The sequence below is a fragment of the Myotis lucifugus genome, unplaced genomic scaffold, assembly GCF_000147115.1.
Source record: "Myotis lucifugus unplaced genomic scaffold, Myoluc2.0 scaffold_48, whole genome shotgun sequence".
Taxonomy (NCBI): domain Eukaryota; kingdom Metazoa; phylum Chordata; class Mammalia; order Chiroptera; family Vespertilionidae; genus Myotis; species Myotis lucifugus.
This window is the reverse complement of record NW_005871096.1, coordinates 2549022-2575438: the sequence shown is the minus strand read 5'-3', so window position 1 is coordinate 2575438 and position 26417 is coordinate 2549022. Positions and strand designations below refer to the sequence as shown.

Sequence of the window (26417 nt, the reverse complement as noted above, 5' to 3'; positions counted from 1 at the left end):
GCAGCTGTGGGGGAACAAGCCTCTCCCAGCTCCGCAACAGTGGCAGGCGCAGCGGTTCCAGGATGAGCGGGAGCAGCCGGGCACCTGACCCCACTACTACATCCCTCGGGGGATGTGGGACTGCTGGTTTCGGCCTGATCCCTGCAGGCCAGCCTGCGGAGATTGGGCCAAAACCTGCATTTCAACATCCCCTGAGGGATCCCAGATTGTGAGAGGGAGCAGGCCAGGCTGAGGGACCCCACCGGTGCACTAATTCATGTACCAGGCCTCTAGTTTATATAGTAATCCTTCTCTCTTATGATCAGTGAAAATTGCACATCTAAAGTTCTAGGGACTTCAAATTGCACATTTGAAGTCCCTAGAACTGTATTTATATATATATATATATATATATATATATATATATATATATATATATAGACACACACACACACATATATGCAGGAGTCATACAATAAATAATAACTATTATACTTATTTTTATATTCTGTGCCTTACAGAGGAACAGAGAGAAGTTCCCAGGGTTTTCTGTGGTCAAAGTGTGGCAAGGGGATATGGCATAGATCGCTTTTCACTTTCAGGGCTGAATAGGGAATAATTGATGGAATAGAAACAGATCCAGGAAATAGGCTAAGAGAGGTACCTGGTGTGGATCAAGTGGGTTTCGAAATCACATTAGTTAAGAGCAAGAATGAGATTTCAAGAGGTGATTTGAGAGCAAGGTGAGCAGGGGGTTACTTATTTTAATTCAGTATTAGAAGCATCCCATAATACACATATAGCTAGCTACAGGAGCTCACAGGGTCGCATGGAGGAGAGAGAGAGAGAGAGAGAGAGAGAGAGGTTTGTAAAATTCCCTTCCCTTTGTAGGCATGTGGCTGTTATTGAAAATGACAGTTTCTGCAGCCAGGTTGGCCCATTTCCTGATAATCAAGAAATCTGGATCTAGTCCCCATTTGTCTCTGGCATGCAGACCCTGGAGCTGATCACTTCGCCTCTTTGCCTTCAGCTAGAGGAGACAAGACCCTGCACTTTGCCCATCTCAAGGGAATTTGTTTAGACAGAAAAAAGTAGTTTAAAATGTCCCTTCTGTGATGTTACTTACTGTTAAATGTGGGAGCATATGTTAGTGAACAGGCAAACATCCTCAAATCGCGGGCAATATCTCCCAGGCAATGAGTTAGATCTATAGCTGCCTCTGGTTTGGCTACAACTTTATATCCAGGGGAGGGGGCAGCATAACAACAGTGGCTCCCTGGTTCGATGTGGCTCAGTGGGAAGCACGCAGACTTTGGAAGAATGTGCATCTGGGTCCAGGCTTCTAACTTGGATGAATTTTAACTCTGTCACCTTGTCTAGGACACTGATCTCCTCTGAGCTTAGGTTTCTAGATCTATAAATAATGGCAGTGACACCACGGAAGCTATTGTGAGGATTAAATGAATGCAGAGCCTTATGTCTGCCACTGACATTTTTAAAATGTTACTTTGTGGGTGTGGGGGGAGGGCCTATGTTTTTTTTAAATCTTTACTGTTGAGAGTATTACAGATGTCCCCCTCTTCCCCCCAACCCCTCCATTTGGTTCCGGCCCTGCCCCAGGCTTCACCACTCTATTGTCTGTGTCCACAGGTAATGCATATATACATGTAAGATCTTTGGTTTATCTCTTCCCACCCCCCAACCCGCACCCCAGCCCCTTCCCGCTGAGATTCATCCTTCTGTTCATGGCAATAAATACATATCTATCAACAACTGAATCTAAAAATCAAAACAAATGAACAAGGCATCTAATGAACAAAACAAACTGATGAGTAAAATAGAACCAGAGGCATGGAAACATGGAACAGACTGACAAAAATAATGTTGCCTTTCATTTTTGTTTAAGACCTGAATTCCTGAAGTTGTCTGGAGGCCATAGCTTCTCAGTGGTTTGGGGGCAGACAGGAGGCCTTGTCGAACAGGGCCAGGCTGGGCAGGCAAGGGTCAAGTTGAAATGACCCATTGGATGGGCTGCAGCTGAGGAGCTGGGTCTGCTCCAAGTTCACCCTCTGACAGGAGGGCGGGGGTCTAATTCTTGTCCTGGGTTCCAGGGGCAGTTCCAGTGGGTGTGGGGCTCCAGAATGGTCCCAAGATGACCAGGTGACTAAAGTGCTTACTGTTCCACAGTGACTAGTGCTGAACGAAGAGCAGGCTGAGGACATGTGCTGGCCAGTTAGTGACCTCTGGGTCTCATTCACAGCAGTGTGCCCAACCCTTGCCCACATGTCTAAGTTTGCTGTGGATTGTTGTGAGGCTTCGGGGCACTGCTAAGATTCATATTTTTATTTTTATTTTTTTTTATTGCTTAAAGCATTACAAAGGGTATGTGTCCTTTTTTTTCCCCGCCCTTGACAATACCCCGGCTTCCCCTACCCCCCAGTGTCTTATGTCCATTGCTTATGCTTATATGCATGCATACAAGTCCTTCGGTTGATCTCTTACCCCCCTCCCTTCTGCCCCCCAACCCTCCCTGGCCTTCCCGCTGCAGTTTGACAATCTGTGTGAGGCAGCTCTGCCTCTGTATCTATTATTGTTCAAAAGTTTATAATGGTCTCTATTATCCATGAATGAGTGAGATCATGTGGTATTTTTCCTTCATTGACTGGCTTATTTCACTTAGCATAATGCTCTCCAGCTCCATCCATGCCGCTGCAAATTGTAAGAGTTCCTTCTTTTTTACAGCAGCAAAGTATTCCATCGTGTAGATGTACCACTGTTTTCTAATCCATTCATCTACTGATGGGCACTTAGGCTGTTTCCAGATCTTAGCTATGGTGAATTGTGCTGCTATGAACATATGGGTGCATATATCCTTTCTGATTGGTGTTTCTGGTTTCTTGGGATATATTCCTAGAAGTGGGATCACAGGGTCAAATGGGAGTTCCATTTCCAGTTTTTTGAGGAAACTCCATACTGTCTTCCATAGTGGCTGCACCAGTCTGCATTCCCACCAGCAGTGCACAAGTGTTCCTTTTTCTCCACATCCTCTCCAGCACTTGTCGTTTGTTGATTTGTTGATGATAGCCAGTCTGACAGGTGTGAGATGGTACCTCATTGTCATTTTGATTTGCATCTCTCGGATGATTAGTGACTTTGAGCATGTTTTCATATGTCTCTTGGCTTTCTGAATGTCCTCTTTTGAAAGGTGTCTATTTAGATCCTTTGCCCATTGTTTGATTGGATTGTTTATCTTCTTTTTGTTAAGTTGTATGAGTTCCCTATAAATTTTGGAGATTAGGCCCTTATCAGATATGACGTTGGCAAATATGTTTTCCCACGCAGTGGGTTTTCTTGTTGTTTTGTTGATGGTTTCTTTTGCTGTGCAGAAGCTTTTTATTTTGATGTAGTCCCATTTGTTCATTTTCTCTTTAGTTTCAAGTGCCCTAGGAGCTGTATCAGTGAAGAAATTGCTTCGGCATATGTCTGAGATTTTGTTGCCTTTGGATTCTTCTAGAATTTTTATGGTTTCCTGTCGTACATTTAAGTCCTTTATCCATTTTGAGTTTATTTTTGTGTATGGTGTAAGTTGGTGGTCTAGTTTCATTTTCTTGCATATATCTGTCCAATTTTCCCAACACCATTTATTGAAGAGACTATCTTGGCTCCATTGTATGTTCTTGCCTCCTTTGTCAAATATTAATTGAGCATATTGGTTTGGGCCGATTTCTGGGGTCTCTATTCTATTCCATTGATCTATATGTCTGTTCTTGTGCCAGTACCAGGCAGTTTTGAGAACAGTGGCTTTGTAATACAGCTTGATATCTGGTATTGAGATCCCACCTACTTTGTTCTTTCTCAGGATTGCTGCAGGTATTCGGGGTCTTTTTTTATTCCAGATGAATTTTTGGAGAGTTCGTTCTAGATCTGTGAAGTATGCCATTGGTATTTTAATGGGAAGTGCGTTGAATTTATAGATTGCTTTGGGTAGTATGGACATTTTAATGATGTTGATTCTACCAATCCATGAACATGGTATGTTCTTCCATCTGTTTATATCTTCCTCTATCTCTTTTTTCAACATCCTGTAGTTTTCTGAGTAGAGGTCTTTTACCTCTTTAGTTAAGCTTATTCCTAGGTAGCTTAATTTTTTTGGTGCGATGGTAACTGGGATTGTTTTTATAATCTCTCTTTCTGAAAGTTCACTATTGGTGTATAGAAATGCCTCAGATTTCTTGGCATTAATTTTGTATCCTGCTACTTTGCCAAATTTATGTATTAAGTCTAATAGTTTTTTGACAGAGTCTCTAGGGTTTTGCATGTATAATATCATGTCGTCTGCAAATAAGGACAGTTTTACTTCCTCTTTTCCAATTTGGATGCCTTTTATTTCTTCTTCTTGTCTAATTGCAATGGCTAATACTTCCAGGACTATGTTGAACAGGAGTGGTGAGAGTGGGCATCCCTGTCTTGTTCCTGTTCTTAGGGGAAATGGTGATAGTTTTTGTCCATTGAGTATGATGTTGGCTGTGGGCCTGTCATATATGGCTTTTATTATGTTGAGGTATGATCCTTCTATTCCCACCTTGCTGAGAGTTTTTATCAAAAATGGGTTTTGGATTTTGTCAAATGCTTTTTCTGCATCAATTGATATGACCATGTGGTTTTTTCTTTCAATTTGTTTATGTGATGTATCACGTTTATTGATTTGCATATATTGTACCATCCTTGCATCCCTGGGATAAATCCTACTTGGTCATGGTGTATGATCTTTCTGATGTACTGCTGGATCTGATTTGCTAAGATTTTGTTGAGGATTTTGGCATCTATGTTCATGAGGGATATTGGCCTGTAATTCTCTTTCATTGTGTTGTCTTTACCTGGTTTTGGTATTAGGGTGATGCTGGCTTCATAGAATGAGCTTGGAAGTGTTCCTTCCTCTTAAATTTTTTGTAGTAGTCTGAGGAGGATAGGTTTTAGTTCTTCCTTGAAAGTTTGGTAAAACTCCCCTGTGAAGCCGTCTGGTCCTGGGCTTTTGTTTGCTGAAAGCTTTTTGATGACTGCTTCAATTTCTTCCATAGTTATTGGCCTGTTGAGATTTTTAGATTCTTCCTGATTGAGTTTTGGAATGTTGTATTTTTCTAGGAATTTGTCCATTTCCTGCAGGTTGTCTAGTTTGTTGGAGTAGAGCTGTCCATAGTATTTTTTAACAATCATTTGTATTTCTGTGGGGTCTGTTGTTATTTCGCCTCTATCGTTTATGATTTTGTTTATTTGGGTCCTCTCTCTTTGCTTCTTGGTGAGCCTGGCTAGAGGTTTGTCAATCTTGTTTATCCTTTCAAAGAACCAGCTCTTGGTTTCATTGATTTTCTGTATTATCTTTTTGGTCTCTATGTCATTTATTTCTGCTCTAATCTTTATTATCTCCTTCCTTCTGCTCACTCTGGGGTTTTCTTGTTGCTCTCTTTCTAATTCTTTGAATTGTAGAGTTAGATGATTTACTACCATTTTTTCTTGCTTTTTGAGATAGGCCTGTAGAGCTATAAACTTCCCTCTCAGGACTGCTTTCATTGCGTCCCATAGGTTTTGGATTGTTGTGTTTTCATTGTCATTAGTTTCCAGGATGTTTTTAATTTCTTCTTTGATCTCATTGGTAACCTAATCAATATTTAATAACATGCTATTCAGCTTCCAAGTGTTTGAGTATTTTGGGTTGTTTTTATTGTAGTTCATTTCTAATATTATGCCATCGTGGTCTGAGAAGATGCTTGGTATGATTTCAATCTTCTTGAATTTGGGGTGACTTTGTTTGTGACCCAATATGTGGTCTATTTTTGAATGTGTCTTATTAGCCCTTGAGTAGAATGTATATTCCGTGGCTTTGGGGTGAAGTGTTCTGAAGATGTCAATTAAGTTCATCTGATCAAGTGAGTCATTTAGGGTTGCTGTTTCTTTGCTGATTGTTTGTCTAGAGGATTTATCCAGAGATGTCAGTGGTGTATTAAAGTCCCCTACTATGATTGTATTGTTGTCAATCTCTCCTTTGATATCTTCCAGGAGTTTTTTTATGTATTTGGATGCTCCTGCATTGGGTGCATAAATGTTTACCAGGGTTATATCTTCTTGTTGCATTGATCCCTTTAGTATTTTGAAGTGGCCTTACTTATCTCTGGTTATGACCTTCACTTTGAGGTCTATTTTGTCCGATATAAGTATTGCTACCCCAGCTTTCTTTTCCTTTCCATTTGCCTGGAAGATATTTTTCCATCCCTTCACTTTCAGTCTGTGTGAGTCCCTTCTAATGAGGTGGGTCTCTTGTAGACAGCAAATGTATGGGTCATGTTTTTTTATCCATTCAGCCACTCGATGTCTTTTGGTTGGAGCATTTAGTCCATTTACGTTTAAAGTTATTATTGAAAGGTACTTGTTTGTAGCCATTTCTTTTTTGTGTGTGTGGCTGTTTTCTTTCTGAGCTTTTTATTTCTCTTTTTTACACCAGTCCCTTTAGCATTTCTTGCATTGCTGGCTTGGTGGTGATAAACTCCCTTAGACTTTTTTTTGCCTGTGAAGCTTCTTATTTCCCCTTCAAATTTGAATGATAGCCTTGCTGGATAGAGTATTCTTGGATTCAGTCCTTTGCTTTGCATCTCTTTGTAAATTTCCATCCATTCTTTTCTGGCCTGATGTGTTTCTGTTGAGAAATCATTTGATAGTCTAATGGGAGATCCCTTGTATGTAACTTTCCGTCTCTCTCTTGCAGCCTTTAAGATTCTCTCTTTGTCCTGAACACTTGCCATGGTAATTATGATGTGTCTTGGTGTGGGTCTTTTCGGGTTCATCTTGTTTGGGACTCTCTGTGCTTGTGTGACTTTTTTCTTCCCCACCTCAGGGAAGTTTTCTGATATTATTTCTTCGAGTAGGTTTTCTAATCCTTGTTCCTCTTTCTGTTGTTTTGGCACCCCTATTATTCGTATGTTGTTTCGTTTCATGTTGTCCCAAAGCTCCCTTAGGCTCTCCTCCTGTCTTTTAATTTTTTTCTCCTATTGCAGTACAGTTTGGGTGTGTTTTGCTTCCTTGTCTTCTAATTCACTAATTCGGTCCTCTGCTTCTCCTAGTCGACTGTTGATGCTTTCAATGGTGTTTTTTATTGCAGCTATATCGCTCTTCATTTCTTGTTGGGTCTTACATATGTTATTGATTTTTTCATCTGTTTCTTCTTGCTTCTTGCATAAGTTGTTGATTTTTTCATCTGTTTCTTCTTGCTTCTTGAATAAGTTGTTGACTTTTTCCTCCGTCCGGTGTATGCACTCTAGGACCCTTATTCTGAATTCTTTTTCTGTCATGTTGCATGCCTCTGTGTCACTTAGCTGCTTTTCTGGCGAGTCCTCCTTTTCTTTCCTTTGGGGGTTTCTTTGCCTACCCATGTTTGATTTTGCTGACATATGTAGATGTTGAGTCGTTCAGTGGCTGCTCCCTGGGTGGCAGGGGCTCCTTGGGTTGTGGTTGCTGCTCGGACGGTTGCGGTAGCAGCTGCTTCCCAGTTGGCAGCAGCTCCTCTGGTGGGTGCTGTTCACAGCTGTGGTGGCTCTTCTGGCTGGTGGGGGGAGGCTTCACGTACAGCTGCTGTTCCTTAGACAGAGGGTGTGGTGATCAGGAGGCTGCGGTGATCAGGGGGCTGCTGTTGCTTGGATCTGCTTTCCAGGGGAGCTCTGCCCTTCCCGGCTGCAAACCATCTCACCAGCTGAGTAAAATCGCCAATTCGGGGTAGGTGTTATTAGTTTCAGCTGCTTACTCCGTTTGCTCCGGCAAGATTCATATTTTTAAAATAAATTTTGTATTTAAAAATTTTAAATTACAGTTTGTATTCAATATTATTTTGCATTCATTTCACTTGTGCAGCAATAGCAGGTAGCCAGTCACACACCTCACAAAGTGATGCCCCTGATATTTCCAGTACCTCTCGGGCACCAAGATTCATCTTTTTAATCAATGGAAAGGAGGAAATAGCCTGCTTTTATTAGCATCTAGGTCAGCTCTCGGAACAAGCAGGCTACAAATCCTGCTGTCTCAGACGCTTCCTCCTTCATTACGCTATTCCCATGGTAACCCTCAGCAAGGGAGAAGAGGGACAGCTAACCATGGAGACGCTATTTTTAGAATCAGGCAGATGCTTTACAAGTCTGTTGAAGGAAAGAAAATGAAACAAATGTAGGAGAGGATTTTTTTTTTTTTAGGACCAAAGACAGTATCATTGAAAATTCATATTATAAAACTGGAAAAGACCTTGAGAAATCATTCAGCCTACCTTTACCTTTAAGAAGATCTACTTCCAAAAGTTGTGCCATAAGATGATGTCAGAACATTTTACTTAATAGGCTATTCTAATGGGTACCCATATCTCTTACCCTGAATTTACCCTGTATTCAATCTCAGCTCCAAGACCAGGGGAATTGGGAATGAGACTATGCATTGTATAGACTCAGGCTGTGGACTATACAGCCCTGAAGGCATAACTCATTTAGCCTCTGCTACCAACGACGCTCCCGAGGTCTGTGCAGTGCATGTCCTGTGCAAGTCTCCGCACTGGCCTCGCCTCACTTCCCTGTTTAAAATGTAAGTGCCTCCCATCCTCCTTAAAAGCCTCAGGGACTGCTCATTGCTCTTAGGTTACAGGCCCTGCGTCTTTCCGGTGGCTATAAAGTACAACATGATATTGATCCCGCGCACCTGTCCAGAACCATTGAGTACTGTTACAACTCTCTCTGTTTCAGCAAAAGACCTATTTCAGAGTCTCAACATGCCATCTGCCTCCCATTCAAGATCTCTGCACTCACATATAATACCTTCCCCCATGCTCTCTACCTAGGTAATTTCTCTGTCAAATCCTTCTTATACTTCCAATCAGTATTCAAATATCAGGAGACACTTTCTCAACCTGTCAGATAAGAGAAGGCACTCCTGCCATAGCCCCTCCTAGCATTTTGTGCATTTCCTTACCAACATTTAACAGTTGTAACTTTTTATGTAACTTTTTGGCTTCCTTTTTATTACTTTAGTTCTATGTTGTTAGGGAATTATATACTTTGGTCACCATTATGCATCTAGCGCCCAGCACCATGTTTGACAAATGAATTGCTCTAATAACTGAAAGAATGACTAGCAGTTATTTTAAAGGGATATAATCCCTGATTCTCTGCCAAGTCAAACTGCCTAGGTGATTGCACTGGAGCTCTTCAAAATGTCACGTGGATCTAAATTTCCAGAAAACTTGCTAAAATGCAGATTCGGATTCAGTAGATCTGGGAGCGGACTATGATTCTGTATTTCCACTGGTAACTAACTAACTCTAGAATGTGGTTCCCCATTAGAATCAACACAGGAGCTTTAAAAAAAATCTCGGCTCTGCAGTCCCAACCCTGGAGATTCTGATTTGATTGGCGTGTGCTTGGCGTGGGCTTTGGGGATTTGTAAAAGCTCCCAGTTTATTCCAATATCTAATATCACTCTAGGAGAGCCACTCATTCTAGACAGAGCTCATCCTCAACAGCAGGTAAAGGGATATTTTTGTTATCCTTTGCATTAAACAGCATCCAACGTAACCACTGGATAGGGATGTATCTCATTACTAGTTTTCAAATGCACAACTCACAGAGACACACAGGAGGGTGGTACCTATTGTTTAATGTGCGAGTAGAGAGCATCCTACGTGAGTTGGTTAATGTGGCAGCAGAGAGATCCAATCTCAAACTTCCCCACTTCTACACATGGAGCAAATGCATTTCTGATCAAATATTTTTAAATTACATGAAGCAATTGAAAAAAAGTGGAACATTTTGGGAAGACCACATGCAGTTAAATGCAGTCTTTGCAGCCAGAAGAACAATGCATGATTACTCAGATAATAACAGGAAAAAGAGAATGTTTCCTAAAAGCTACAGCACTGGCAGCGAGTCCCCTCATTCCAGGCTTGCCCGTGATGGTGAACGTGAACAGGAGCGATAGGCTCATGGGTGTTTGTTGCTCTTTGAAGATCAGTGCTTGGTCACCTAAAGCACAGCAGTCATCTCCTTGTCTTCTCGTGCATTGCCCTGATTTTTCCACTGACTTAATTTTTGTGTGGTTTTAATCTGAAAGATTTCACAACGTATAATAACATGTTTGCACTTAGCACAGTACTATATTTCAAGCCCCATACTAATTGTTTTCCTATTCTTGCTTACTTTATCTTCTCAGCAAATCTGTTAGGTAGCTGTTGCTATTATAACATCGTGCAGATTTAAAAAAAAACCCACTAAGACTTATTAGTTCATTAGCTTCTAAAAGACACACAGATGGCCAGTGGCAGAGTCCAGGTATATCAGATGCTGTTTCTACACCAGTGTTAAGATATTAGCAGCTTATAGGCCAAATTCAGCCATCTCGGTCTCCATGTGCTCACGTTTAATGAGATGCTAAAATTTAGAAAGAAGAACATTTACTATAAAAATCCATGTTTCAAGCATATATTTAAAATAACCATGTCTGACAGCAGTGAATAACATGCCGGCAAGCCTGAAGCTTGCCTGAAGCTGAGTAACATTTTCCTCTTTCATATGACACTCTCCTTGCCTCTCACTAGTATTTCTTTTAGTCCTGACCTGCCTGAGAATTTATGACACCTGCTTGTCCACTCCAACTCTCTGGGGTTTCAACCTAGCCTCTAACCTCTTATTGAGGGAAGAAATAGTTCTTTCATCTTTAATCAACTTGATCATCAGGAAAGAAAGATGTCCTCTCTTGTGGTGAGGTGGAGAACATTATGTTGCCGTCTTCATGACTTTGGACCTTTTTAGAACTATCTGTACATATGCATCCAGCAGAGTGTTCTGATTTCTTTGAGGACAAAGTGGTGGAGCTTAGTATCCTGCCCTCTGATTCTGGTGTTTAGCTGGCTGGAGCAGTTTCCATTCAACGTTTGGACTTCACCTGGGCTTACAAATTGTGTGGTTGTGTTTCAACAACTGGAGCCCTGTGAAGACTCCCATGTCCCTTGTCTCATGGTGCAGCCATATTCTGTTCAGTCTCCTGCAAGTAGCACTGTGATAAGGAGGAAAAGGGTCTTTCCTGATGATGTCAGGACCGACCTGGTGTGGTCTGAGCAATGTTGGGCAGGGATTCCCAGGAATACAGTCCCTGACTTCTGATGTAGCAGGATCTGTTGAAAAAACAATTCTCACAGAAGGAGACTTCTCCTTTGTTTTGAGAGTTGCTTGCCTCCATTGCAGTGTACCTGTTGTTGTGTTGTTGTTTTTAATATATGATTTCAGAGAGAGGATGTGAGAGAAACATTGATTGGCTGCCTCCTGAATGCCCCCCACTGGGAATCAAGCCCACAATCCAGCCATATGCCCTGACTGAGCATTGAACCAGCGACCTCCTAGTACATGGGACAAAGCTCAACCAACTGAGCCACGCTGGCGAGGCGCAGTGTACCTGTTTCTTTGTTTCCTTGTCACGCCTGGCTTTGACCCACTGCCCATTTGGCTGTTGATTTCTATGCTCTCCCCCTGAGTTACTCAGTCTTTCATTCCTTGTGGCAGAGCCTTCTCACTGCACACTGGGGACCTGTGACTCAACAGAGCTCATGCCCATGTGTTGTGCTGTTTAAACCTCAGAAAATTCCTATGACATAGGTCTTGTTATTCCCAGGAAATTGTGGCGCAAAAGACTATGAAATTTGGTAAATTGATTAGTAAAAGAATTTTCAAATGGTTAAATGCTAACCTATTTTGTTCCATATTTTACTTTGGGTTTAAAAGGCAGATATAGTAATTTAACAATGTCTACAAAACATGAGAAAAATAATTCAACCAGTCCTTATTTCACCACATGGTATGCCACGTGAGACATCATCAGTTTTAAGATATGCCATCATTTGATGTGCCACTGAGAACAGCAAAAATACTGTCAGTTGAATTATGTCATTTAAATTATGTTGATTGCTCTCTCTATCTCAATTACAGGTGTTTTAACTTAAAAAGTCATGTCTGAGATTACAGCGTTTATTCAACTTGTATTGCATGCCCTTCTTATATAAGACACTTGCTAAAACTTAATTGTCTTAAAATTAATTGTCTTAAAATAAGAAGCAATAAAGTAAATGCAAACATATTTACACTACAATGTTTTCCCTGTAGCAACCATCAACGGAGCTAGAATTTGACCGTGTGGTGATTTATACCACTTGCCTTCGGGTGGTTCGGACAACCTTTGAGAGATGTGAACTGGTGAGAAAGATCTTCCAAAACCATCGAGTAAAATTTGAAGAGAAAAACATCGCTCTGAATGGTGACTATGGAAAAGAGTTAGATGAACGCTGCCGACGGGTTTCCGAAGCTCCCTCCCTCCCTGTCGTGTTCATCGATGGCCATTATCTTGGGGTAAGGAAAATCTTATTTTTATCAAACCCAGCCGGTATTGATAGAGATCTGTAAGCCAATGGCAAGGTCACTTGCAACATAATCACCGGGACACTTGCTATTTTTCTTTCTTTTTTAAAAATATATTCTATTGATTTTTTACAGAGGAAGGGAGAGGGATAGAGAGTTAGAAACATCGATGAGAGAGAAACATCGATCAGCTGCCTCCTGCACACCCCCTACTGGGGATGTGCCCACAACCAAGGTACATGCCCCTGACTGGAATCGAACCTGGGACCCTTCAGTCTGTGGGCCAACACTTTATCCACTGAGCCAAACCAGTTAAGGCAACACTTGCTATTTTTCAAGTTCAAACCAAAGGGAATCAAAACACTTATTTCTGTCTCAAACAATGTATGTGTTCAACAGTGTTCATCCCTACAGAAGCACGGTGAGATAAAATCAGCATGGAATTGCCTTTTTTAATAGGATACATTTTTTAAATGTTTAGTAGACTCGAATTTTGCGTTATGAAGCTCGACATGAGGTATTAAAAACTATTTTTTTGGTAGAGGCAAGAAAAATGGATTATTTGTAAGATGTATATTTGTGAATTCTCTTATACCCCATTCATTACCCAGCACTCAGTTTCCTACCTAATGAACCTAAGATGACAGTCCTGAAATGAAATCAATGAAATGGAGCCTGGAGCCAGAATTTTATCTGCTTGTTTAAAATTATTCTTGATTTTGGTCATGCAGCAGCATGAGACACAAATTCAGGCTTACAACAAGCAGAGAGAACTCCCAGAGCAACAAGAAAGCATGCCTGCTTCACTTAATAGCTCCCATTGATCTATGGGCACGCTTAATCTGTGAGAAGGCCAGGAGAGGGCTCTAGAGAGCACACTTTGGAAAGACAGGGAGCAAAGAGAGGGGGAGGGGGCTGACTACAGGATCTCTCAGAGAACAAAGAGGGACTGTGGAAGGACAGACAAATACTTGGATTTAGGTTTTGTTTTGCATCTGGCCTTAACCTTCAACTTTCAGGGGAGTTTAGAGGAAAAAAAAAAACAGAGCAGAAAATACTTATGTTTTGTTCCAGGGAATCGCATATTCTTGTCATATTCCTATAGGGAACCTGTGTTCTGATCTCCTGTCTGGAGACACAGTTATTTGAGGCAGCCTGTCATCTTATGGAAAGATAAACGCAGGGAGTCATGACTCAATAGCTATGACATTATGCCGCCTGACTTTCAGAGCTGGGGACAGACTGCATTCCCAAGCAGAGGAATTTTGATTTGAAGTATTGAGCCTCATGTTTGCTATTTCCGTATAGACCCTTAGGTCTCAAAAGCTGTAACAATGGTGGTGATAATCATGATATATCACAACGATAATACTAAGATTAATGCTAAACTGCGCTGTCAGCCTTTCACGTGCCTTCTGATCCAGTCCTCCCCACAGCCTTGGAAATCAACACTCTGGCATACTGGTTAGGAGGCCCCGGGATCAGCCAGCCTTGTTTCAAAGTCCTGCTCTGAGGCTTCCATATCATTCTGGGCAATTTGTAAATCACTTTGTGCCTCGATTTCCTCAATTATCAAATGAGAATGATAATAGAACTACTCTCATTGGCTAATTGTGGAGATTTTATGATATATATATATTTAGTTCCTGTGCCTGGAACAAAGTTATATTTTCAATAAATATTAATAGTTATTATTTCTGTTTTGCAAAAGAGAACATTAAGTCCTCTGTACCAAGTCACATACATAGCTGGTAAATGGCAGGGCCAGACCCAAGGTTAGGTCTGTCCAACTCCTTAGAACCCTGCTCTTTGGTCCATGACCTCAAGGAGAGGATCTTTAACTGGTTGCTGTTGTCTTAGCACCAACTACAGGGCTTGGCACAAAGTCTCAAAAACAGATGTTGAATGGATGTGTCAATGATGCTCTCTCATCTCCTCAAAATCTTTCCTTCTCTCCTGAAGACATTCTTCCATAAGGAAATAATCTGATAAACTCACCCACACCAGGGAGCAACTCACTGACAAGGGCTGTGGGCGTTTGCCTTTTAACCCAGGGAAAACTCTTCTGACAATGTAAGATCTTTCTAATTGTGGAACTTAAGTTTCTGTGAAACTGCACAATGAAACTTAGTGGGCGACCGCCTGCTTACACAGGTACAAGTTCGGCCACGCCTGTCGCCCTGCTCTGGCCCATGCTTCTCCTCTTCCTGCCTCTGAGACAATCTAACAGGCTGGGGTGCCTTTTCTGCTTTTGTCTTGTAGTTTGGGGAATAGAAAGAGGGTGCCACAAAGGAGGTGGGGTGCTTTTGCTCGGCCATCACTTTATTTTCACACTTAGAGGAGGAAGGATCTCACAGGTGCTACCTGGTTGCTTCTGAAATTTGAAGCTTAAGGTCCAAACTTGGAGAGAGGCCAGAGACAGTGATTTCTTCCCTCACAAAAGGAGAATTATTTCTAAATCCATAATTCAACATGGAGGTAGACACTCGAGAATAACTTATATGACAAATCCCCCTCCTCCCACAAAGCCTCTTTACTTGAGTCAGAGTGCCCAGTTGTCAGCGGAAGACACTGCTGGCATTTCGGAGCCTTTTTGCTGCTTCTGAGATGGAAGGATGCCCTCTGCTGGGTGTTGGCACGTGGAGAAGCATAATTTTTTAGGGAGAAAAAGAAGCCGATGTTGGTAATTTCCTTATAACTGTGATGTTTTAAACAGTCACATGAAACCATTTGGTTTCGTTTAAATTTAGATGAGTGATAAAAATTAAGATGTGTGAATCATCTGCATAATACAACTTCCTGTATGGAGGGAGAGAGAGAAATAGAGTGACAGAGGGAGCCAGGGAACTGAGACAGAGGCACCTGGAGGCAGACTGTGTGACAATGAGATGGGTTGCGGAGAGAATGAGAACATTTTGCAGCTCCCTTTTTTCCTGTCATCATAGCCAGTCAACCCAAGTGGGTGGTGCCAAAGGAAGTCAGTTACCTTCATTGAAGAGAAGACAACAGAGTTCAATGGGCAGGAACAGGAGAATTGATAAGGATGCCAAGTTCTTTTCTCCTGAGGACTCTCTTTCCCAGCCAAACTAAAAACTAAAGGTAAAAGCAATGCAATCATCAAGGGAAAGAAATTACTTTAGAAAACAAATTTATATTGCCCTAGGATGCTCCATTGCTTGGGAGTGTGGTCTGGGGGCTAGGACATAGCGGGTGGGAGCAAGTTCAACTTGGAACTTACTTAGGGCAGTTGTCCTCTCCTTTTGGCACCAGAAAATCTTTTTTGCACAAGATTATGTTCCAATAGTTTAGAAAGAAATTATCTTAGAAATTGCAGTAAGAAATAAGTTAGTTTTTGATTCTGGACCAGCCATAAAACTCTACAGTGGAAATCCACAAAACACACACTGGAACTGAGCTATAAAACAAATAGAATGAACCTATGTGGGGACTTTGGTAAGAGAGAGAAGAATAGAAGGCCTGGTCATTTAAGTAGGTCTCTTAAACTAGCTGATATTGAGGTGTGACTGTTCGATAATTCTATGCCTGGAATTGAAGTACTGTTTATTCCATTAAGAATGCAAGAATCCTTACCAAGTATAGCTAGTTTACAGACTTACAGACACTTAATACGTTTCTAGGGACCATTTGCAAACCTTCTCTCAGGCCTGTTTACTCAACTCAGGGAGTCCACCAGGCTCTGCTTGGGTTCCCCTTTTTACAGAACTTGGTAAAGCTGTCATGATAATAAGTTTAAGAAACTATAGATCTTACCTCATGTATTTCCTGCCACTCAGACATCATAGTTCATTGCTACCTAAAGTCCAAATTCATGAAAACAATCCTCTGAAAATCATTATTTATTGAAATGAATCATCAGTTAGTCTACCTCCAGGCAGTATCTATAATAATAAAAGCATAATATGCTAATTAGACTGGACAGCTGAACGACCTTCTGGACATTATTCCAGATGTCCTTTCAGACTAAGCCGCGGCTACGGGAGCCGAGGCAGAGGTGATTAAAGGCAATCAGGCAGGCAGGCGAGTGGCTAGGGGCAATCAGGCAGGCAGGCAGGCAGAGTAGTTAGGGATGATCAGGCAGGCAGGCAGGCGAGCAGTTAGGAGCCAGCGGTCCCAGATCGCAAGAGGGATGTCTGACTGCCAGTGGGGTCCTGGATTGTGAGAGGATGCAGGCCAGGCTGTCCCTTCCTCCCTCCCCCCTCCCACCCCCCATGAAAGAATTTTGTGTACCGGGCCTCTAGTAACAAAATAAAGTGAAATTGGCTGGATGTCTGTAGCAGTTATGAATTACATTATTTTTGGAATAACAGTGATCCTTTCCCACAAAAAATTCCTAAACAAACAACAGCGAACCCCAAAGCATGAAAAACCAGGGCTTTACCCCCCTCCCCCTACACACACACATTAAAAGTACAGTACAGGAAGATGCTCCAGAGAGGTTTAAAGTTGCATGGCATCGCCCAGGACCACTTTCTCTTTGACAGCTCTGCCATTCTTAGCACATGCCTTCCATCTCCAAGGCCTCCTGAGTTCAGGATAGTGGCTGAGACTCTTGACCTCATGCCTGCATTCCTGGCAGGAAGGGAATGAGAAGGAAAAGTGCTAAAGGAACTCCCTTTTTAAGAACTCTTTCATGCCGAAACCGGTTTGGCTCAGTGGATAGAGCGTTGGCCTGCGGACTGAGGGGTCCCAGGTTCGATTCCGGTCAAGGGCATGTACCTGGGTTGCGGGCACATCCCCAGTGGGAGGTGTGCAGGAGGCAGCTGATCAATGTTTCTCTCTCATCGATGTTTCTAACTCTCTATCTCTCTCCCTTCCTCTCTGTAAAAAATCAATAAAATATATTTAAAAAAAAAAAAAAAAAAAAAAAAAAAAAAAAAAAAAGAACTCTTTCAGAAATCCCACTCAACTGCCATGTGCATCGTATTGTTCACTTTTAGTTGCAAAGGAGGCTGGGAATTGTGGTCTTGATAAGTTGAAAAAAGTCAGGTTTTTCTTAGATGAGAAGAGGGATCATGGCTATTGGGAAGGCAGTCAGTCAGTTTTGATATTTTAGCATTTAATTATGGAATCAATGAATTTAGATTTGTATCTTCCTTTTTCTTTGGAAGCCACCTTCATCCCTTTTTGGTCACTTCCTGATCATTAGCAATTTCATCAGAGGTCTGGATGGGAGAAGGATCCAATGAACGTTAAAATCTACCCCTATTGTCTTGCATTTTGTTTGTAATAGACAAGGTAAGTGATTAATCTTCAAGCCTCCTTGTTCAAAGTCATCAAGTATTTTTCCCTGGTCTGTTCACTCCACTTCAGACAGTGCAGGGATAGAGAAGTATGTAACTTAAGCCTTAAATCAGGCTCTTGGAATTGAAAGTAAGCAATGGCTTTCTTGTATGATTGCTTTTTTGTCTCTTTTTCCTGAATAACTGAGGAGAGTTTTTAATATCAACCACAATGACAATGACAGTAAAAGCTAACTTAAATGATAATACTATTACCATCTCTCCCACTGCAAATTTTGTACCTGAAGAAAAGCAAGGCTTAGTGATGTTAAGAAGTGTTTACATACCTTCAGATCACAAGTGATCATTAAAATTTAGTTGTGTCTGCTTTTAGAGTTTAGCCATTCAAAATCGAGGCCACACAGTTCCTTAACCCTCATCTCCAATATCTTTCCATTTCATTTTTTAGCAGCATTTACACATCTTGAGTTACTTCATCATTTGAAACCACTCCACATTCAAAATCTTGAACTTAGAAATGTCCTGCTCTGGCCATAATGTTCTATCCTTTAATCTCTCTCCTTTGTCTCTCTATTAAAGTTACTATATCATCATCAGTATTGTTTATCCCATCCCCCTTTCCATTTCTCTCAGCTGATAGTCACAATTTTGGTTTCACTTGCTTCCCTACCATCTTGTACTCAGGAATATAATAACACCTACTGTTGTCACTTGCTGGATAAACTCTTGACTTCCAAGATTATTAGTTCTCAGTCCTTTGCAACCCTCTCCATCTGTTTCCTCCTTTTTTACTCCAAGGGCATTATTGGAGAAAATCACAAAATCATAGCAAAGACGTCTACACCAGAGTTGTAATATCAAGGCCCATTATCTATTATTCCAATTAATGTTGTCTTGGTTTTCGATTGTGAGCCACATAACCAGTGCTCTCAATGTTTTCCAATTTCCCCAAACATGAATCCCATTGTCATCTTCTGCTCCCTCTTTTTCACATTCATTATTATCTTTATCTTTTTCCAACCTTCAAATCGATTTACAGTTCCTATCTTGTAGGGTATTTTAAATTTTTGCAGATATTTTATCTCAACATTAAAAAAATACCATAGGATTCTTCATTATTAGTTTCTTATTCCAAATCTCTGGTTTTGATTAATGACCCCCAATTCTCCTTGTCACTCAGACTCAAAATCTCACTTTTCTTGGACTCCATCATTTTCTTCCTCATATGTAGTCAATTGCCAAGATTTACATTGTATCCTGTGGAGTCCCCCATCTTAGGGGCTCCTCCTGGAAGGTGAAGTAGCAGAACAAAGTGGAAGCAGGTGTCTGGAAGCAAGAGTAAGTTCTTTGTCTAACTGGTATGTATGTTGGACAAGTTATTTAATCTCTTCAAGATGAACATAATAAAATACCTATGCCTGGGTATTTTAGGAATTAAATGAGATCAAGCATAAATACTCACAGTTCCTGGAATATGGTACACACTAAATACACCTTTGCTAATATTATTAAGGCAAGAGCTTTAGAGAAAGCTTACATATAAGGTCTATAGGTGGAAAGAGATGGAGAGAAAAAATCAGCATTAGGATAGTGCTGGATCAATGAGTCATTCATGAGAGGAGAAAGGTGTAGACTATTATTATGAGACTACGCTTAGACATCTATGTCCAAGTGGTCTAATCCACGGGGACAGGATGCTTCACAGCATCTGAGCTTCTGGATAGAGGTCTTGTTCTCAGTAGAAAGCAGGTATCAAGGTCAAATAGCATTAAGTTTCATGTGAGCTGATATGTGGGATGTTAGAGATACTCCATCTCCATTCATGACACTTTTCCATGAGTAGTAAATATAATTATTTAAATAGTGTTATATTTGTTTGTTTTAATACCAGATAAGTTATTATTTTAATTAAAAATGCTATTTAAAATGTATTAATGAAAGTCTATAACATAAGAGATTTAAAAATTAACAATATATCTCTTAAAATGAAACAGAACTTATGCACAAGAAATTCTATACCTTGTCCACTTTTTCCTTATAATATAAACTTTGATTTCTCTCTCCCTTTAATAGTAAATTCACTTTTACTTTATTCAACTCAGAAAGCATTGCATTATACCAGTAGTTGACATCTGATTTGCTACTTATTATTAGAACAAAGCTAATAAATTTAACATGTGTGCCCAAGTCGGGGAATTAGGGTGAGGGAGTTAATTTCTTACACTCTTTAGTTAACATCTCCCCTTAGTCTCAGATCAAGACTAAGTTGAGAGACAGGTGGAACAACCCTGGAGATGAGATTGCGGAAGACTTCCTTTATTAGGTTTTGTAAAGACAAATGTAGATATATGCACATAGAAGTTTCACACAGAAGCATAGACTATTGGATTTGAAAGGAAACTTCGTGGCCATCTTATCTAATGTTCCTCTCAGCACAAGAATCCTTTCTACCACATTCCTGGGCAAAGATGAGCAATCTTTGAACACAGCTAGTGACAGTATCCTCACTACTGTTTAAGCCAATCTATTTTATGGTTCTACCCCTTTGAGTATTAGAAAGTTCTTTTTAGGTTGAGCACAAGCCTGCCTCTGACTTTCTTTACCTGTTGGTCTTAGTACTTCTACCTAGAGCAATGCAAATTACAACCAGTTCCTCATCCTCATAACTAAAACTTCATATACAAAAATGATGGCATGTTTCCTCCATGGTCCCCTTGATTCGTACTCTGATCACAAGGTTTTCTGAACTTTCACATCCTAATTACACTCCTTAGGACACACTCCAGTCTTTAAGTGCAGCACCCAAAGCTAGAGCCAACCTTCTAGATCAGTAGTTCTCAACCTTCCTAATGCCTCGACCCTTTAATACAGTTCCTCATGTTGTGGTGACCCCCAATTTCATTGTTACAAATTGAACATAATTAAAGCATAGTGATTAATCACAAAAAGAATATGTAATTATATATGTGTTTTCTGATGGTCTTAGGCGACCTCTGTGAAAAGGTCGTTCGACCCCCAAAGGGGTCGCGACCCACAGGTTGAGAACCGCTGTTCTAAATGATTATCTCCCTGAACAGGGTCTCTATCCCTCTAATAATGGAGCCTAGATTTCCTCTAAGCATCATTACCATACAATTGGTCATACTGAGTCGGAGACCATGTACACCTTGGTCTGCTGGTGGATTGGCTAGAGCTGGGTGGTCCGGGATGGCTTTACATAGCTGGAAAGGGATTTCCTCCACCTGGCTTCTCGGGGAGATTATCTGGGATGTGTTAAATGGCGGCAAAGGAGTTTCTAGCAGTGAAAGAGGGTGAGCCCAACGCTCAAGCACTTTTCAAGTTTCTGCTTGTGTCATGTTTGTTTTTGTCCCATGGACTAGAGCAGGTCACATGGTCAGATCCAAATACAAGGTGGAGAGAACAGACTCCAGTCTTGATGGGAGGACCACCAACGTCATGTGGTAGAGAGTGTCCATAAATGAGACATGGACAAGTCAGGGGCAATTACCATATAGTCTTCCAAAATGCAGAACTTTGACATCATCTAATCATGGCTTTTTGCCTGAGACAGGTGTGCTCACTGACATTTTCATATTTTCATGGAGGACTGGATACTTTTACTAAAGTCAGTCCAGATAATTATGTTTTAACATCCCACGTGCCCATGAAATTTGTTTGTGGAACAGTTTGGCATTCAAGGAACAGCTGTCTGGAACTAATCAAAGTACCAAATCTCCCTGAAATTTCCAGAGTCACACACCATCACCTTGTTCCTTCAGTAATACTGTAGCATCACTAGTCACACCTTGTGACATCCTTGGTCCATTGACCAAACCGTCGCCTTCAGCTTTACAGATATGTTTGGCTATCACCTTATTCTCACAGAAGAAATGAAGCAGCAATAGTTTCTTCATCTCATATTCAGGTGCTGGAGTTAATTCCATAACATGAAAAACCCTAGAGCAGTGGTTCTCAACCTGTGGGTCACGATCCCTTTGGCGGTCGAACGACCCTTTCACAGGGATCGCCTAAGATCATCCTGCATATCAGATATTTACATTACGATGGTTGGGTCACAACATGAGGAACTGTATTTAAAGGGCCAGAAGGTTGAGAACCACTGCCCTTAAGTATTAAGTACCTCAAAACCTGTTTATGCACAATTCAACTTTCACTCCAAAAACTCAGAGTCTGTTAAAGAGAGGGAACTTTTGAGGCATGCAGACATTACATTTTTTTTAATGATAGGCCCAAGGAACAACTTCACCCACATAGGCTTTTCTCAATATGTATCCAGAACCTGGCTTCATCCTTTCACAAATGTAAATCTGCTGTCTCATTTTCCCAAGGCTTTGGTACCACTAGTTTGTCTGCTGTATTTCTCTGCACAGCAGGATACCTTACAGTGTCTGGGAGGTCCATTGTTTACTGATTTGCATACTATGTCAAAAACCAAGTCTTAAATTTGGTGCTTTGGACCTGGGCATGTAAAGTATAAATCAGTTGTGTCTATTTGTAACTTGGCCACAGTTAAAAGAAGCTATAGAGCCCTAACTGGTTTGGCTCAGTGGATAGAGCATCGGCCTGCAGACTGAAGGGTCCCAGGTTCGATTCCGGTCAAAGGCATGTACCTTGGTTGCGGGCACATTCCCTCTTCCTTCCTCTCTGTAAAAAACCAATAATAAAAAAAAGAGGCTATAGAACGTGCCACTTAATAAAGGGCTCCAGGAGCCAATTTGCTTATATTTCAATTTAGATGTAAATTGCTAACTATTCTCAATCTGATTGAGAAAAAAATGTACTTGCACATAATCAGTGTTTTCTTATTAGGATTTAAAGACATAAGCATTTAAGATCTTTTTTTTAAAACCTAGAAAATGCATAAAAATAAAGGAATTACAATGATATGAATAGTGAAAATTAATAGAAATTTTAATAATCATACCCATTTCTAATTGAACTTGAAGTCAGTATCTCAGTTAAAGAAACCAGGGGGGCGAGGGCATGGGTGGGGGCAGCAATGGGGGAATAAGGACACATATGTAATACCTTATCAATAAAGAAAAGAAAGAAAATAGAATATGGGCAGTGAACCACTTTTATACCAAACTGTTAAGATGAATACATTTAAAAGAAAAAACTGGGAAACAGTTGCTGACTGCATAGAAGAGGAAATTTCACTACTGATTCTTAGTTTTTTTTGTTACGAAAGCAATGATTTTGCCAAGTTTCATAGTTCAGGCATCAGAACTTTCTACTGTTCCAAAAACTAAAAATAAATAATAACTAGTTAAAAAAAAAAAAGCTTTGGTTTGTAATGAACTCTATTTCTGTTCTTGTGAGTATACAGGTTTAGTATCCTTTCCACCACCAGAGGGCGCTCACAATATAAGAAAATACATTAAATAGGAGAATAAAGGAAAATGGATGAACTCATTTATGATACACTTTAGCGCTCAATTTAAGTTAAATGTCTTAAATAAATAGATTATAAACAAAATTTCCAATATATATTTCCTTTTAGGAAAATAAAAAAGATCAGGGGAATGATTTTAAATAGACTATTCAAGAACCTTAAACAAATATAATAAATATTTTATTATGTGGAGGCTTAATCCTGAATAAAATGCATATACCATTTAAGTTTTGACTGGGGGGGGGGGAAATAAAAGGAAAGTGCGTATATATTCTCTGAGAGTTTCTGGCCCATAGGACCTATTTTTCTATAAACATCTAGTTTGTTACCATGATATTATATATAATTACAACTGAGCAAACATCTCACAGGGGGATTTGACAAAGTAAATAGCTCTGGAGCCAAGTGGCAGGCTGCCTTCTGCCAGGTGGAATTATGATACATTATGTTGTGGTTTTGTTTTGTTTTTAATCACTCCTTGGACTCCCAGTTTGGTTAAGCTCATCCCAAGATGCCCGTCTCTCCAAAAACAAAAAATTAAGCTAAAGACCTGACCATATGTTTTTGTCCTGATGGTGTTTATTCTCTGGATTAGATTCAGAGAATGAATAGAATGAATACAGTGAAACAAACCACCTGTCTAGCAACAAGCCCTGAAATGCTGATGGGGGGGGGGGTGGAGGAGGGAGGAGGGGGGCTCCTCTTCTTTGGGTGTAACAGAGGTCAGTCTTGCAGGAAATCAATAACATTCAGTCCCCAGGAGCCAGGGCTCAGCTTTTTTGTGTGAATTTCAGAGCCTCTCTAAGACTCATGTGGTTCATTTGAGGGACTGAGGAGGCTGAATCAGAACTAGTGCTTTTCAAATAGTTCTCTGTGGTCCCCTAGAGATTCCTTCGACCTTTCCTTAGGGGGCACCTGGTGGGTAGTGTGAACAGGAGGGCTGTCAGTCAATCTATTCTCCAAATGCCAAACAACACTGCCGATCCACACACTTTCTTGTATTCCACACATGGTTTCCCTTGAATGACCTGAATTAAACCAAAAAGTTCAGTTAAAAGACTTGGGAAACACAGAAATAAATAAAAGTTCTTTTCAAGTCACTAATCATCCGAGAGATGCAAATCAAAACAACAATGAGGTACCATCTCACACCTGTCAGAATGGCCATCATCAACAAATCAACAAACGACAAGTGCTGGAGAGGATGTGGAGAAAAAGGAACACTCGTGCACTGCTGGTGGGAATGCAGACTGGTGCAGCCACTATGGAAGACAGTACGGAGTTTCCTCAAAAAACTAAAAATGGAACTCCCATTTGACCCTGTGATCCCACTTCTAGGAATATATCCCAAGAAACCAGGAACACCAATCAGAAAGGATATATGCACCCATACGTTCATAGCAGCACAATTCACCATAGCTAAGATCTGGAAACAGCCTAAGTGCCCATCAGTAGATGAATGGATTAGAAAACTGTGGTACATCTACACGATGGAATACTATGCTGCTGTAAAAAAGAAGGAACTCTTACCATTTGCAACGGCATGGATGGAACTGGAGAGCATTATGCTAAGTGAAATAAGCCAGTCAATGAAGGAAAAATACCACATGATCTCACTCATTCATGGATAATAGAGACCATTATAAACTTTTGAACAATAATAGATACAGAGGCAGAGCTGCCTCAAACAGATTGTCAAACTGCAGCGGGAAGGCCGGGGAGGGTTGGGGGGCAGAAGGGAGGGGGGTAAGAGATCAACCGAAGGACTTGTATGCATGCATATAAGCATAAGCAATGGACATAAGACACTGGGGGGTAAGGGAGGCCAGGGGATTGTCAAGGGTGGGGGGAAAAAAAAGGACACATATGTAATACCCTTTGTAATACTTTAAAAAAAGGACATATATGTAATACCCTTTGTAATACTTTAAGCAATAAAAAAATTTTAAAAAAAGTTCTTTTCAGCTATTTTATGTCATTTGAATGTCTTTGGAACTTGGGCCATATTGCTAAAATACAGTGTGGATGGTGATCTACAATATGAAGGCACAGGACTGTACATGTGTCTTTGCACAGCCTCCAGACCTTTGTAAAAATAGTCACCTTGGAGGGCCCAGGAGGAACAAACATTGAGCACCCTCTGTGCTCAAAGCATCAGAAAATAGTCTAGGAACATAAAGATTTTAAATCTCTAGAATCCGAATCTAGGCTCAAAATTTAAAAGGTGTGTCAGGTGAGGAGGTGGGGTGAGTATGGATACAAACTATATCACACTGAACTACTTGCGCTATGTACTAAGTTGATGGTAAACCAGTTTATTTAGAAGGAAGAGTCATTTCAATCAGGGCAACGGCAGAAGGTCCTACAAAGGAGACAGCATTTGAGCTGTGCTGTGTGAAATGAGTTAGACTCCATCCAGAAGTGGAGGGAATGAGCCCTTAATTCCATGCCACATGTGTCCCCAGCATAAGAGGTTTCTAGAGAGAAATCTGGCGCTGCGCCTAACTGGTGGACATCTCTGAGTCTTTCTCATGAGGTGGGGTTCAGTTCAGTTCTGAGAAAGAGTTAGCTGATGAAATGCAGGGTAAAGAACTCTAGGGAATAACTGAGTTCCTTTCTGAAAGAAGAACGGGCCAACTTAGATCTCTTTGAAATGTTAGTACCAAAGGAAAACATTATGCGCCTGGTCTGACATTCAGCTTAGCTCCTTGCGATTGTCTCCAGGTCCCTGCTGCCTGCCTTTCATCGTGGCTGCCAAGTGAAAGGCCCAGGGGCCTCCGGGTCCACCGAGGGTCCCAGGGCCCGAGAGTTCCTCCTTGTTCTTCCCATTGGGGTCCTCGGATGTCACGTTTTTGGAGTATGCTGTGCTTTGGAGCTTGAAATGACTTGAGCTTGAGCTTGAGTCCTTTGTTTTCCCCTTGAGTGAGTCAAGAGAGTTCAAACATGTGGCAGAGGGTGTGGGAAGGGGGTTTTAAGGACGTGGGTGTTGGAAAGTGCTATCCTAGCCATGGGAATGCTTGCTGCGAATCCTGGCTCCACTCTGCCTACTGTGTTTTGTCTCTGGAGTAAAAAGGGCAAGATCTACATTTTCAGATTGTTTTTTTCATTTTCAGATTTTTATAAGTCAAAATGAGAAATCAATTTCAGGCTGTCACTGGCTGAGAGCACTGATGCAGAATGACACCAAATCTCAGTTCTTTCTCAAGCAGAGGATACAATAAAAATGACAGTATGATTTTTCCTGAAGACTGCTAACTCCAGTCCACTCATTCACTTTGATAGTGCAGAACTCAGGTTAAAGGGAGATTATTCACAATAAATATTCTTTCAAGGTCA

At 40.9% G+C, this 26417-nt stretch overlaps 1 protein-coding gene across 1 annotated transcript in view; it reads left to right on the top strand.

Annotated features, from left to right (window-relative positions):
- Positions 1–26417, top strand: part of GRXCR1 (glutaredoxin and cysteine rich domain containing 1) — a 106538-nt gene that overhangs the window by 34221 nt on the left and 45900 nt on the right. The window contains exon 2 of the mRNA XM_006088464.1: positions 12153–12395. Within this exon, the coding sequence (XP_006088526.1) occupies positions 12153–12395 (243 nt within the window). The remainder of the gene's footprint in view (positions 1–12152; positions 12396–26417) is intronic.